This window comes from Metschnikowia bicuspidata (assembly GCF_001664035.1).
Source record: "Metschnikowia bicuspidata var. bicuspidata NRRL YB-4993 chromosome Unknown METBIscaffold_3, whole genome shotgun sequence".
NCBI lineage: Eukaryota > Fungi > Ascomycota > Pichiomycetes > Serinales > Metschnikowiaceae > Metschnikowia > Metschnikowia bicuspidata.
The window spans coordinates 2,514,543-2,527,992 of record NW_017387733.1 but is presented as its reverse complement, the minus strand read 5'-3'; the positions used below and the strand labels follow the sequence as shown (position 1 = coordinate 2,527,992).

General features: G+C 44.1%; 9 protein-coding genes across 9 annotated transcripts; 5 read left to right on the top strand and 4 right to left on the bottom strand.

The window, feature by feature from the left end:
• Nucleotides 1–477: 477 nt before the first annotated feature.
• Nucleotides 478–926, top strand: METBIDRAFT_12224 (uncharacterized protein; the record flags this gene model as incomplete). The annotated part of the gene is made up of 2 exons (XM_018854193.1): nucleotides 478–480; nucleotides 546–926. 2 exons carry the CDS (start codon nucleotides 478–480, stop codon nucleotides 924–926), a joined length of 384 nt encoding a protein of 127 aa, XP_018712260.1.
• Nucleotides 927–1,024: 98 nt separating this feature from the next.
• On the bottom strand, nucleotides 1,025–2,988 carry CDC14 (phosphoprotein phosphatase; the record flags this gene model as incomplete). Its single annotated transcript, XM_018858391.1, has 2 exons — nucleotides 2,699–2,988; nucleotides 1,025–2,640 (listed from the first exon to the last, which is right to left on the bottom strand). Exons 1-2 carry the CDS (start codon nucleotides 2,742–2,744, stop codon nucleotides 1,025–1,027), a joined length of 1,662 nt encoding a protein of 553 aa, XP_018712259.1. The 5' UTR covers nucleotides 2,745–2,988.
• A 472-nt stretch (nucleotides 2,989–3,460) lies between these two features.
• Nucleotides 3,461–4,298, top strand: METBIDRAFT_32210 (uncharacterized protein). The gene is made up of 3 exons (XM_018856009.1): nucleotides 3,461–3,552; nucleotides 3,605–3,860; nucleotides 4,030–4,298. Exons 1-3 carry the CDS (start codon nucleotides 3,537–3,539, stop codon nucleotides 4,085–4,087), a joined length of 330 nt encoding a protein of 109 aa, XP_018712258.1. The 5' UTR covers nucleotides 3,461–3,536; the 3' UTR covers nucleotides 4,088–4,298.
• A 1-nt stretch (nucleotide 4,299) lies between these two features.
• Nucleotides 4,300–5,204, top strand: RPS13 (40S ribosomal protein uS15; the record flags this gene model as incomplete). The annotated part of the gene is made up of 2 exons (XM_018858390.1): nucleotides 4,300–4,320; nucleotides 4,770–5,204. The coding sequence occupies 2 exons, from the start codon at nucleotides 4,300–4,302 to the stop codon at nucleotides 5,202–5,204; spliced, it is 456 nt and encodes a 151-aa protein (XP_018712257.1).
• Nucleotides 5,205–5,264: 60 nt separating this feature from the next.
• TIF11 (Tif11p) lies at nucleotides 5,265–5,745 on the bottom strand. Its single transcript, XM_018856008.1, has one exon. The coding sequence runs from the start codon at nucleotides 5,701–5,703 to the stop codon at nucleotides 5,416–5,418; it is 288 nt and encodes a 95-aa protein (XP_018712256.1). The 5' UTR covers nucleotides 5,704–5,745; the 3' UTR covers nucleotides 5,265–5,415.
• Nucleotides 5,746–5,925: 180 nt separating this feature from the next.
• METBIDRAFT_32208 (uncharacterized protein) lies at nucleotides 5,926–7,805 on the top strand. Its single transcript, XM_018856007.1, has one exon. The coding sequence runs from the start codon at nucleotides 6,387–6,389 to the stop codon at nucleotides 7,314–7,316; it is 930 nt and encodes a 309-aa protein (XP_018712255.1). The 5' UTR covers nucleotides 5,926–6,386; the 3' UTR covers nucleotides 7,317–7,805.
• Nucleotides 7,330–9,867, bottom strand: TPS3 (trehalose 6-phosphate synthase/phosphatase complex subunit; the record flags this gene model as incomplete). Its single annotated transcript, XM_018858906.1, has 1 exon — nucleotides 7,330–9,867. The coding sequence occupies one exon, from the start codon at nucleotides 9,865–9,867 to the stop codon at nucleotides 7,330–7,332; it is 2,538 nt and encodes an 845-aa protein (XP_018712254.1).
• Nucleotides 9,868–11,113: 1,246 nt separating this feature from the next.
• Nucleotides 11,114–12,193, top strand: METBIDRAFT_32206 (putative endodeoxyribonuclease). The gene has a single exon (XM_018856006.1). It carries the CDS (start codon nucleotides 11,169–11,171, stop codon nucleotides 12,147–12,149), a length of 981 nt encoding a protein of 326 aa, XP_018712253.1. The 5' UTR covers nucleotides 11,114–11,168; the 3' UTR covers nucleotides 12,150–12,193.
• A 5-nt stretch (nucleotides 12,194–12,198) lies between these two features.
• Nucleotides 12,199–12,945, bottom strand: TPI1 (triose-phosphate isomerase; the record flags this gene model as incomplete). The annotated part of the gene is made up of 1 exon (XM_018857335.1): nucleotides 12,199–12,945. The coding sequence occupies one exon, from the start codon at nucleotides 12,943–12,945 to the stop codon at nucleotides 12,199–12,201; it is 747 nt and encodes a 248-aa protein (XP_018712252.1).
• Nucleotides 12,946–13,450: the final 505 nt, after the last annotated feature.

Sequence of the window (13,450 nt, the reverse complement as noted above, 5' to 3'; positions counted from 1 at the left end):
GATGATCATTCGAAATTCCGTTGGTATGGAGCTGCGCGACACGTCATTCGAATTGAAAGATGGTGCCTTGACGTAATATTTTCCGGACTGAGTTTTGTGTGACTCAGCTCACAAGAGCTTTCTCATGATGATATTCGGAATTTCTTTGAGAGAAAAAAAAAATAGCGTCAATCTTGTGGGGAACCTGGATGTCAAAAAGAGCCGCTTACATGGCTGCCATCGCTTAAGTGTAGTACCAAAAGACACCCTTCCGCCTTCAAACGATCAATTTTGATAGCACAATATGCAACGTATTACCCGGCCATTGAGAGATAAATTTTAGAATGAACTGCTTTTTTTGATGGCGCACCAATTAATTAGGGACTACCTCGAACATGGCGCACTACTCTTGCTCGCACTAAGTATCTAGCCTGCTCAAGTCGGCGCACCGCGCCCCTAGAAAGTCGAATGCGCCAACATCAATAACGAGTTTGGAACATGGTATGTGATAGAAAGGACAAAAAAGCTGTCTCAATATCCGCAGTATTTCACAAACTAACTTTAAGCCTCCTAAAGCGGAAATAACAATCGTTAAATTCAAGCGAGCAAGGTCAACCTATGTCATTTCTCTCATTCTCAATCAGAAGAAAAACCTAACTGTGGATCACTTCATCAGTTCTTTGGTGCATGCAATAAATTCGTCTGGTGGACTTCGTCTCGTTGAGCTGATCGACACGGAAGACAAGGTTCAAGTTGCACCGGAGGACATTGAGCTAGCGTACCCAAGAACGAAGGACGCGCCCTATTCTAATGAGTGGATCCCCATTTTAGATGATCTGGCAATCGAACTGACGGTGTTAAACGATTATGATATAATAGGATTCAAGTTTACTGACGATGCTGACTTTATGATCGAGCAACCTGTCTACGAAGAGGAAGCAGTGTGAGTACAGTAGTACCAAATATATCATGTACGTAATACAATTAAGGAATGAAAATAAAATGATGACAAATAGGTCGCGGAGATGCGTGCTATGGTTCAGTCTCAAAACTTTTTACCACTCACCTTTCTTATTCCACCAGAGTGGATTCTGGAAGCATTCTTGCCCGGAAGAATGCCCGGGAGGACTTTCGTACCAGACCGCGACTTGGGTATCTTGGGCGTGGTTGGCGAAGAGCTCAAGGTTGTGCTTACTGTTCTTGTGGTCGTCGTAGTGGTAGTTTTGGTCATTGACAAGGGTTGACCCGTGCTGTTTGTGGAGAGAGACCTCAATACCTTCCAGTCGTTTATGTCTCGTTTGGGCGAACTATGGGTGATTTGGGCATCGCCGGGATTGATCTCTTCTTCCACCATATCAAAAGTGTTTTCAACACCTTGCATCGCCTCGCCATCATCATCTGAGTTGTTCAATACATCGTGGACAATAGAGGTGTCTGCTTCCTTATATTTTCTCGGCTGACCTGGAGACTCTATCGGAACCACACTCTGTATTTTGGAGGCCAAGGCACCGCTGATTTTTCTTCTTCTCGTCGGAGTGTTGAAAGATGAATCAAAGTTGCTCGCATAGGATGAGTTCATTTGTTGATCTCGAAGTCGCCGTTGCTTAGCTTCTTGTTTCATCCTAGCTTTGAAATCTTCGTACGGCACCATGGAGAAAAGGCCACCAATAAATGGATCTGGTCTGTTGTCAAGGCACATCGTATGTCTCCAATCCCTAAAGTCATTCTGGTGTAAATACAACCAATGTTGCTGCGGTCCAACCACCATTCCTGGACGAATCATTCTCATATATGCGATACATTCACTCGCAGTGAAACCATGAGTGTAAATGAGGTGTGCCCCAATAAGGCAACCTGTTCTTCCTAAACCAGCCTTGCAATGAACGGCAATTTTGCCTCCTTTATTTATGACACACTCCGCGGCACCAATAAACTTGTGCACATATTCTAAAGTGGGACAGGTGCCATCTTCAAAAATCATGTCGATGTGCTGAATGTTCCTTTTGGTGAATTCCTCAGCATTGTATAAGTGCGAGTTAAGACGCACAACAAGCTGCACATCATTGCTCATAAAATAGTTCAAGACTTTTTTGAAAGGTTCATTTAAACTGCCTGGTCTTCTGGAACTTTGCTGCGGGGACGCAAATGCAATAAAGTCTTTGGATATGTTGTTGAAATCCCCCTGGTCCACGCGCTCATATTGTTCGTATTCCTCCAAATTGAACGTGGTCAAGTCAATCATTCCGCGTTCTTTCGCCCGCCACAAAGCATAAACTATGTCCTGGATCGTGATTTCAAAGTCGGCGGAAGAATAACCCGCGTCTCTAAATGGCGCAAAGGGAAACTCGACTTGTGAGATTGGTTGTAAGACTTGATGAGGAGCCCATGATTGAACAAGCACCATGTAGCACGCAAGTAGACAAGCAGCGTTTGCTCGCTCTTTTGGGGATGTGGAGCTGTAGAAGACCACGGCTTTTCCCAGGTTTCCAACCTCGTTCAAGATATTATGAAGCACTACGGCGAAGCGGTATAGAGTTCCTATATGTAACGGGCCAAAATCTAAGTGGAACGCGTTGTAGGGCAAGGAATCTTCCACAGTGAAATACACCAAATCGGATGTGTCTTCTGGGGCATAGTCATATGCACCTAGGTATATACGATCTGCGCAAGTTAGTATGACAACCCGAGGAGAAGACAAACCTCAACAAGATATACATACTTTTCAAAAATTCTATCATGGGAATGCCCAGAGATATTCTCGGCATAGTCTGTGTGTGCTGACGTCAGGAGTTTGGTTACAGACGAGGAATAGACAATGATAATGGTATTTTTGGTGAGCGAATGTGGGTGACTTTGTGAAGTTTTATTGAAAGACCCGTGTCTCAAGTTTGCGGCCGGTGATCTGCTTTTGATGGCTTGCTTTGACGGATATGAATAGGTTCTGCCTTTTCTTATTGATTTCTTTGTGTTTTTTTTTCTGCTGTGTTGTTGCTTCAAATGCGATCAACTCTTGATACTTTCCACTCCGTGCGAAAATGATCGTTTCGAATGATGTTTATGTTTCAGCCTGTTTTGGTTTCATAATGATCGCGGGTCCGATATCAGTACCGCGACATTAGGGTGGCTGCTCAGGTCGTGCGACGTCTCGCGTTCTAAATACATTACAAAGAAAGTGTGATCTTGTGCTACTCGATTAGAGCTTGTCTTTCAAATATTCCTATATATCCAGACGCAGTTAGATATCCGCGTTTGAAAAAGCGCCTTGTAGATAACATTTCTTCAGCTCAGAATAGCTGCGAAGATCTCTGGATAGGGCCTGGACGACTTTCGCGCGCCGGGCCGCTCCGCCACTCTAGGGCCACAGCCTTTACCAGAGTTTCTTATCGTTCCAAACAGCATCACGATCATGGTATGAGTATCGAGATTTAAAGAAAAAATACATGCCCTCCAGGGAAAAAGCAGCATACTAATCTTAGGCCCCCTCGTTGTACACATTCAGCTCCCAGACACTATCTGATCTTCAGAAGTTTCGTTTTGCTAGTGCGAGAGCAACATCCATGCAAGCAGTGATATGTAAGTGATCGATTACACATCTAAAGCTTGGAACGAAACAACTAACATGCAGACGTCATTGACAAGCAGTCATACCAGGTAGTGGCAGAGTCCAAAGGGCCCGTGACTTCTATTGAAGATCTTATTGAAGAACTCCCAGATAACACACCCAGGTATGTGGTGCTTTCCTATCCTATGAAACTACTGGATGGAAGATTGAAAAGTCCTCTTGTTTTGGTCTACTGGAGACCCCCTACGTGCGGGCAAGAGAGCAAAATGCTCTACGCGGGAGCCGTAGAATTGATGAGAGAAAAAGCTGGAGTATCTCAGTACGTATATCCATTTTCTTGTGGCAGAGCCATGCCTCGTGTTTCCAGGGTGATATGTTGCGAACGGTCATAATCTTTCATGATGATACTATTTATCACAAACACCATGAAACCACAACGCGTCTGCATGCATAGCCACAAGACTTCCCGACACTTTACTAATTTTCAGATTAATCGAAATTGATGACGAAGAGGATTTCGAAGACATTGAGACAAGATTCCATTAGTTCCTCGGCCTGCGGACCCAGGCTATAATCGCGCTCTAGGTAGATCAGCTACTGCTGAGTAAAACTGAGACCATATTCTAATGCGAGTCGTTGCCCAGCTCGCAGTCGTGCGAGGCACACGCGCGCTTTGAAAATTTTTTAGCCATATATAGCCGTGTCAGTCCGCTCATCTCTCCCTGTTTTATAATACAACCAAAAAAAAATCAGCAACCATGGGTCGTATGCACTCTTCTGTATGTGACTTGCTTCTTGTTCAACGAACAGCATGGTTTGGTTGAATAGTGACTTGGGTCGATTCGGTGGGCTGCTTTGGAAGTCTGGGTCTTGCTAAGAGTAGAGGGAACCTTTCGGGGCGACTCTCAAGAAAAGCTCTTGGTACATGATACCACTCCGTGGTGAACTTGTGTTATTTCCGTCTCCTGGAATAAACCGATGTTTGCCAAAAGCATGTCTCTTTTGCTGGTCGATTCCGCTATTTGTAGACCAATCAACGATACTCATTCGGCCTTGTCACGTGAGAGGTGATGCTCCTCACGTGTGGAGACAGATTCGTCTCACTGGCTCAGATCACAGAACTCATTCCCTGAAAGGCACTGGCGCATCGCGCCAACCACGGATGATGTCGTTGAGCCAAAATTCGGCTGCCATAATTTTTGCCGCTGCAGGCTTACTAACATATCAGGGAAAAGGTATTTCTTCCTCCGCTCTCCCATACTCTAGAAACGCTCCATCTTGGTTCAAGTTGACCTCTGGTGACGTTGTTGAGCACATCATCAAGTACGCCAGAAAGGGTTTGACTCCTTCTCAGATCGGTGTTCTCTTGAGAGATGCTCACGGTGTTTCCCAAGCTAAGGTTGTCACCGGTAACAAGATCTTGAGAATCTTGAAATCCAACGGTTTGGCTCCAGAGATCCCAGAGGACTTGTACTTCTTGATCAAGAAGGCTGTCTCTGTCAGAAAGCACTTGGAGAGAAACAGAAAGGACAAGGACTCCAAGTTCAGATTGATTTTGATCGAGTCTAGAATCCACAGATTGGCCAGATACTACAGAACCGTTGCTGTCTTGCCACCAAACTGGAAGTACGAGTCTGCCACCGCCTCCGCTTTGGTCAACTAAGCTTTTTGCATTCATTTACTACATTTTATAGTTTCTACTGTAATATACTTATCTTTGCATCTCATGTCACAATTGTAAGTCAAAGACTTCTTTGCTTGCTATAGTTACGTATAGTCAGTAGTGTGGGAGACCCGGACGCAGCCAAGTATACTTTACATTTAGAGATTATAAACACATTGATATAAATTAATGAGCGCCAGCGGGGACGCGCTTAGATATCGTCGATGTCCAACTCATCGTCATCATCGTCATCGTCATCGTCATCGTCACCGAACTCGAAGTTGACTTCCTCGTCATCGTCAGCGCCGAATGTGTCAGTCTCGTTAATCTTGGCCGATTCTGGCAACTCACCCATAGATTTCAAAGTTCTGGCCTCGTCAGAGTTGAACTTGTGAACAACATCACACTGGTCGTCTTGAAAATCTCTTAAACAAACCAAAATAATGTCACCTTGGCCCATCCAGACCTTCTTTCTCAATTTACCTCTGATGTGGCCCATTCTCTTAATTCCGTCGAAACAGCTGACTTCGAGTCTTCCGTTACCTAACATCTTGGTGATTTGGGCATATTCTTGGCCTTCTTCCCTAAGGATTAATTCTCTTTTTTGACCACCGTTAAAGTTCTTTCCCTTTCTTCTGTTCTTTCCGCCCTTTCCTTTAGAAGATTTACCCATCTTGAAACGTTTAACGAAAGAAGCCGTGAAGCGTCAGCCTAACGAAAAAATTTTATGTCTCTGTGAGGAGGCACGGATGTGCCTCGGGCAGGTGTAATATGTACTCACCGATTCACGATAACCAGGTGACGACATTCGCTATTCGATTCGAACTTAGAAGATTTATTCATGCTACACAAAAATTTGAACGAAAAATGAGAACCAGAAATGAGCGAACCGATACTTTTCTCCTTTTTAGGTCATTCTTGATAGCACACACCTGCGAGTGTAAGGTCACGTGAGTTTATTACAGTTGGTATGCCACATCGTGCAAACATACTTACTTCATACCATTGATTAATTCATCAACTGACGAATGTCAAATGCCGCTTTATATAACCCATAAGTCATGAATAAACAAAAGACCTCCAAACTCGCTCTCCACTACATTAGTTAATGGTGTACGGGTGTTTTACCCTGCCCATGTCTTTTATACCGCTTGACACTCTTCGTCCATCCACTCAGCAATCATGGATTCCTTCGAGACGAGCTCTCAGTTCGTTCAGATCTTAAAAAGTCTTGTTCCTCAAGCTCAGTCACTTTTGAAAGCAGCCCATTATGCACTCAAAAATGCAGAAAGTGAAGACTATCTATACTATGCGATCATTGACATACTTGAAGATCAGAAGGTCGAATTGAACACCAAGTCCACAATTTTTCAGTTCATAGACATCTTGATACACGAGTCATTTCATGCTTCTCAACAAGCACACACGAACTACAACTACCCATACGTGCACAACCTTAAAAATCTGTTGCCAAAGATCCTCATTAAAGTGCTCCCATCCAATAGTAACGCCAATTTGTTCAACATACATGATAACTTAAAGAATATTTCTGAGGCGTTGAATGTTAATTACTCTGATTTTGAACTGAAATTCAATGATGTTGAGTCTTCGCTCACGGATGAAGAGCTAGAAAATGTAAACATGAACATACCATATCCAGAAATAACCTTGGAGGATATGAAGATGGAGTATCAAGATCCTGTTTTGCAGGCTTGGCAAATCCTTTTGAAAAAAAGACAGCAAAGTCATTATGAAAGACTCAGGCTTTTGAAGCATGAGCCATTCAAAGACGGTGAGGTGACGGAGGATGACATGTTTCTTATCCGTCCCTCTAGACCAGACCCTCTGAAAAAGATAAATGAAAATTTACTTTCAAGAAAGCAGATCCTTGCGAGAATGGAAGATGACAGAGAGACCCATAAAAAATCAAAGGAGACACTTTGGCTCGTTAGCAGACCAAGCGGGGCAAACACAGTCAGCGAAGATGAATTTTTAAACTATTATTGGGATAGGATGGACAAAGTTTCTGACGCTCAGGCTGGTGAATTCTTTGGAGCTTTTGATGAACTAAATAAACTTGCTGGCGCTAGTTACAAAGACCCACAATTCTAAATGTTGATTGACTTTACTGATTTCTATCAGATATGATGGCCAAAAGTTCGTTTTGACCAGTTGCGACGTATTTGGCTGAGGTCCGCGTTTCTTTTATTCCATCCCAAACAGCAACTGTAAGACCAAGACGCAAAGATCCTTGTTTCTCGAGTGAAGTGATGAAGTCATAAATATTTTCATCCAAGGGATTGAGCCCACCAGCATAAAATATATTCTTTATCTTCTCATCGATGTTTGGGAGGTGGACCTCAGGTGAACGGGATTCGGACAGAACATCAAAAATATCACCACTAGACTCAGCTCTTTTCATCATGAACTTTTGGGTCAATTCAATAGCCGGTAAAGCGCCCGTATAGAAGGAATATAGGAACTTGAAAGCCTGTAAAGATGTATCTTTTTGTTGCACCACGACACTATCATTAACAATTGTAGCATGCAAGCCTTCCGCTTCACCGAAGGAGTCATTGACCATCTGTACACATTCACCCATGACGTCCAAGCTTCTTTTCGGGTCTTGGGTCATGGCAGTTTGTGCAGCTAGCCTAATGGTACAATCGTTGATCACAACTTTCGAACCCGACAATCCTTGTGACTTAGTTTGGAACATGCGTGCAACTTGGTTCATGCCAGTCACCGCCTTATCTTTATTGGTAATTGAAACCCAGCTTGTTGTGTCAGGAAATTGGATGAATCCACCAAACTCAGCAATTAACCCCACATATGGAACATTTTTAAAGATCAAATCAAGCTCCGACCTCCTCATGATACTGGCGAAAAAGACATAGTTTCTTCGGTTACTCAAAAGCTCAGCGAGATTTGTGCCGATTCTTGATAATTCAATTGTGCTTTTATGCCCATGGCTTCCATTCACGGCAGCAGCACCAAAGTCATCAACATTTATTACAATCAAGTTTTTCTGTTTGGCGTCATCAAGAAAGTTGCGAAAGACTTCTCTTGAAAATGGCTTGTGGTGTGCGAAGGTCTTTTCCTTGTTCCTTATCCAGCCTTCTTTTATGGCCTTTAAACACAACTTTGCCCAATCGAGAGAATCGTGTTTGAGGACAACTCCATGACAATTGCGCCATCTCTCCTCTCGTTCCTTGTCAGAAATCTCCAACGCAGTACCAATGGTCTTGCCAAATGTTGATATGTCCCAAGGGTTGATAAGAAACGCCCCCTTTCCATTACAATCGAGAAGAGGAGAGGAGCCTGTAAACTCCGAAAGAACTAAGGAAGCTTTCTTTTGTGAGGTTGCGATAATGAACTCATGGCAAGTGAGATTGAGCCCCTCTCTCATTGAAGATACAATGAATAGGTCTGCCTCGGCTTGGAGGGCTAAGTACTGATCAAAGTCAATATCATGGTGAAGTACAATCACGGGCTGCGTCGCAGATAGATTATCTGCCATTGAATTGATGCGTGATATTATTTGCAGCACTTCAGCTTCGTAGTCATCGTCTTTTGTCTCTCCCTTGAAGATTTGTAATAGCACAGTGTTCTCGATGCGCTTGCGATCGTTAAGCAAGTATCTTTCATAGGCTAGGAGTTTCTGTTTGATCCCCCGGAGCTTGTCTAGCTTATCGCGCGACACGATTAGCGATTGAGTCAGCCAGCGATCACGAATCATCTTTCTCCAGTTACAAACTTCTTCAGATTTGAGAGTACTTTCTAAGTTTGTTGCGTCTACTCCCACGGGAATGGCCTGTACTCGGGTAACCTTTCCACGAAATATAAGCCCAAGCTCATTCAGATCTGTGAGAAGAATCCTGCTGCAAGTTTGCAAAAAGTGTCTCACGTATTCCTCATTCAGAAAACAAATACAGTCTGCACCCAAGAGCCCCTCTAGCAACGGCTTCCTTTGAGCTAAACATCTGAATACCTCCGAGGAAGGAAATGAGACATGGAGGAAGAATCCTATTTTTGCTTCGGGGCATTGTTCTCTGACCATGGCAGGCACTAGAAGCAAGTGGTAGTCATGGATCCAAATCATGTTTTCAGGGTTATCTGGGTTAAGGTGGTTTTTCTCCTCTCTGTACGTCTCAACAATTCTGTCAGCGACTAGCTGATTTGCTAGTTTGTAGAAGTGATAAGAATGCTCCTCAAATGCCTTGGATTTAGGGTCATCGGGAATTTGGTAATGAAGAGTTGGCCACAAAACTTGCTTACAAAAAGACTTGTAGTGGCCCTGGAAGGTCATATCATCAATCAGCACAGATTCACAGTCATAGTTTTCGCGCAAGTGATCAGCTATGTCTTCCAAAACGTTCTGAGGAATGAGATCGCTTGGCAGAGCCATAGCTCCAACCCATTTACAATGGTCTATAACCTCTTTTCCCACAGCTAGGTTGATAGCATTAAAAAGCGAACCATTGCCTCTGTCTGACTTCACGACCGTCCAAGGCGCAGTCAGAAATATATTTTCATTTCCCAAAATAACATCTTTTAAATCACTTCTGGAAAATCCACCAAACGGAGCCAACTTGCCAGGTACCCCGTCCTCGTCATCGATGAGACCCGTAGCCAAATTAAATGGTTCACGCGCGTTTGACATAGGTCTGGACTTAGAAATCTTGGAGAAATCAGACTCATCTTCTTTAGCAGGTGTAATCGAGCTACTGCTGTGGTTCATGTGTGCCACATTCAATAGGGATTTTGCCGCTCCCAGCTTTGCCAAAGGCCCGGCAATTTCAAGAGATGCGAAATTGGAGTCACTATTTCCAGAGTTCGAGCCGCTCTTCCCTGAGGCAGAGCCACTGTTGCCAGAGAAAGAGCCACTATGAGTGAACTTTACTCCAGGCATTCCTTCCATAGATTTTCTCTTTTCAATGACAGAACTGGATACCAACGGCGTGCTAAACCTCGAGCGTGGCTGGACCAATTGAGGCCGCTGAATATCATTAGGAGTACCTGCAGAAGAGGAAGAGCCAGACGAAGGTTTCTTCTGTTTTGCGAAAAGATCTGTGGTTGAACCGTGGTCTTGTTCCTTTCTCCCAGCGAAAGGCGACGAGCCGCTACTATTGTGAGGCGAGAAAGAGTTTACCCCACTTAAAGAAGGGAGAATCGAATCGCCCGTCTCCAGAAGATTGGATTTCAGGGAGTTCGGTGGAGAGGATTCAGCATTGAAGTGTTCTAATTCGGGCTCTGGTTTGACTAAGTCCTCGTTTATGGAGTTTACTTCAAACTTGACCGTGTATGGCAAAAAACTGGACGAGTTAGTAATGTTGCAGGGTGTCGGATTAAAACTCACGAGTAATACTTACAAAGATCCAACAATGACCGTCATTTTGAGGTTGGTGCTCAACTGGATTAATTGTGTTGCAGTGTCTCGTAGAAGCAATTAGTATTCTTCGATTGCACTGAGCCGCGTGACTATGTAGGACAGGCTCAACACTGTATATTGTTATTTTCGATATGGCCGCCACTACCGGAGACAATGAAAATGAAAATCGGAGGTTTTCTTGATTTTATTCTGGTGCACTATAAGTCCTTGGAAAGTTTTCAAAGTACAATTTGTGATAAAATTTGACTGTTTCGTATTCTCCTTTGGCTATTTAGCAATGAAAGAAGCAAGCACAAAGACAGGCCAAGGTGGATGCCTCCAAATGAATGAGAGACTTGGGGCACTTTATAATAATTATTAGTAAAGAACCGGAGAGCGCCCAATTCCAATTCGAGAAGCAAGCAAGTATGATTCTAGCAATTCTTGGTAATTAAGGTTTGTGGCAGCAGCAACACGCGTGGCTATTTTCAATCCGAGCCCGCACTGATTGCTGCGCGCATGAAAAACACTGCCTCAAAACATCTCATGTGAATCTAACTTATAGTCTTATTCTTCGGTTACTATTCACCGACATGTATTACATGGATTGCCACTGTCATCTTGGTGTCGATGCACATCTCCGGGATTCAGAGCAGTTGATGCAAAAATTGAACCAGGATCGCAGGATCTCATCAGAAGGCTTCTTTAATGTCATGTCGACTAACCGCCTTGATCTAGAATTTCTTGCCGCGTTGATAAATTTAGACGAGAGCAATATTTTGGTTCCTCATTTTGGAATTCATCCGTGGTATTCCCACTTATTTTCTATTGATCCTAGTCTCAGTAAAATCGAGCATTATAGCCTGGTGCTCAGCAGTCTACCCGAAGATTTGCTCGATTTACTCCCTGATCCAATCTATCTTGAAGACCACATACAGAAAATCATGGAATTGACCCAAATATGCCATTCTATGAGAAAAGCTTACGCAATTGGTGAAATTGGCCTTGATAAGCTTTTTCGCATACCCAGTAATGGATTTTACGGTAATCAAGATTTTAAAACCGGGGTGAAGCTCACGGCTGCAAAGGTGCTGATGGAACACCAGAGAGCGGTATTCGTCCGACAACTTGAACTAGCCAACAGACTTGAAAAGCCTGTTTCTCTTCATTGTGTTAAAGCGCACGGTCCATTTTTCGATATAGTGCACTCCTCGTTTCTCGAAATTCCATCTGTCACGCTACATTCTTACACGGGGTCGCCGGATCAAGCAATGAGATGGGTAAAGGAATTTTCCAAACAGAGGCGAAATCTTTATTTCTCATTTTCAAACTTCATCAATGGTGAAGGCGACAGGGTTGCAAGCCTAAGCGAGTTAACGACGTTGATCCCCGAAGATCATATCTTGTTTGAGACAGATATGCCAATCGACCGATATTTCCTCAGCGGGCGTGAGGATGAGTACTTCGAGCAGTTGTATAAAATACAGGCCCACATAAGCAAGAGCAAGGGCGTGTCGGAAGCGGAATGCAACTTAATTGTGCAGAAAAACTCTCTATCCTTACATCTTTCTTAGAATTGGAATATACTCGTATTTATCGTATGTAAAGAGTCATGCGATACACTTACAATCTAGACTTGATGATGTCGACAAACTCCGGCTTCAAAGAAGCACCTCCCACCAAGAAGCCGTCGACGTCAGCCTTGTCCTTGAATTCAGTGGCGTTCTTGCCGTTGACGGAACCACCGTACAAGATTCTGACTGCCTCAGCCTGTTCAGCACCAATGGTCTTGGCCAAATGAGCTCTGATCTCCTTGTGAATGTCCTGAGCGTCCTGTGGGGTGGCAGCCAAACCGGTGCCGATCGCCCAGACTGGCTCGTAGGCAAGAACGATGTTGGACCAGTCGGAAACAATCTTCGACACAGCATCCAATTGTCTGGCACAGACGTCAAGCGTGACACCAGCCTTCTTCTCCTCCAAGGTCTCACCAATACACAAAATGACACTGACTCCAGACTCCAAAGCAAACTTGGTCTTTTCGGCAATGAACTCGTCAGACTCCTTGATAATGGTTCTTCTCTCAGAGTGGCCGGTCAAGGTCCAGTTGGCACCCAAGTCCTTCAATTGCTGAGGAGAAATTTCACCCGTATAGGCGCCAGAGGCCTTGGCGAAAACATTCTGGGCAGAAACCTCGACGGTTTTTTGCTTGTTGGCCTCAACAACAAGAGAAAGGTATGGGGCTGGAGGAGCAATAACCACCTCGACGTTTTGAGGCAAGTCAGCCTTGTTCAAGTTGTCGACAATGGCGGAAAGGGACTCCTTAGATCCGTTCATTTTGAAGTTACCTCCGACGAAGAATTGACGAGCCATTTTTTGTTGATTGTTTTTGTTGTGATGGATAAGAAAAAGATGGAAAATTAGACAATGTTCCCTAACTAGCTGGCATACAAGCTCCGGGGTAGGACTGCGCGGGCATTATATATTTTTTTGCTCCAGCATGTATGGCGTATGCGTGGGCGATTCTTCCCCGAGGAATACCGGGGGACCGGCTCGCGGCGAGCCAGAAGAATGCATATACATGGACAATCATGCACCACAGCATATGGCTTTCTCCGGGGAAGATCTACGCAACAATGACGCACTCTTTTGTTGACCCCTCACTTGAAAAGGCAAGTTATTCATCTCTTGCAGTACAGGCCTGTTTGCTGATGAAAATTTTGTGTCTTTCAGGCCACAGTTCTCAAAATCAATAACTCACTACATGCTCCGTCATGTGCAGTGGATAAGGCTGCTCCCCTGGGCGTAGGCACACAACGTTCTTGCTGTGCGACATTATGCGCTTACAGTGCGCCACACGATCACGCGAGGATAGATG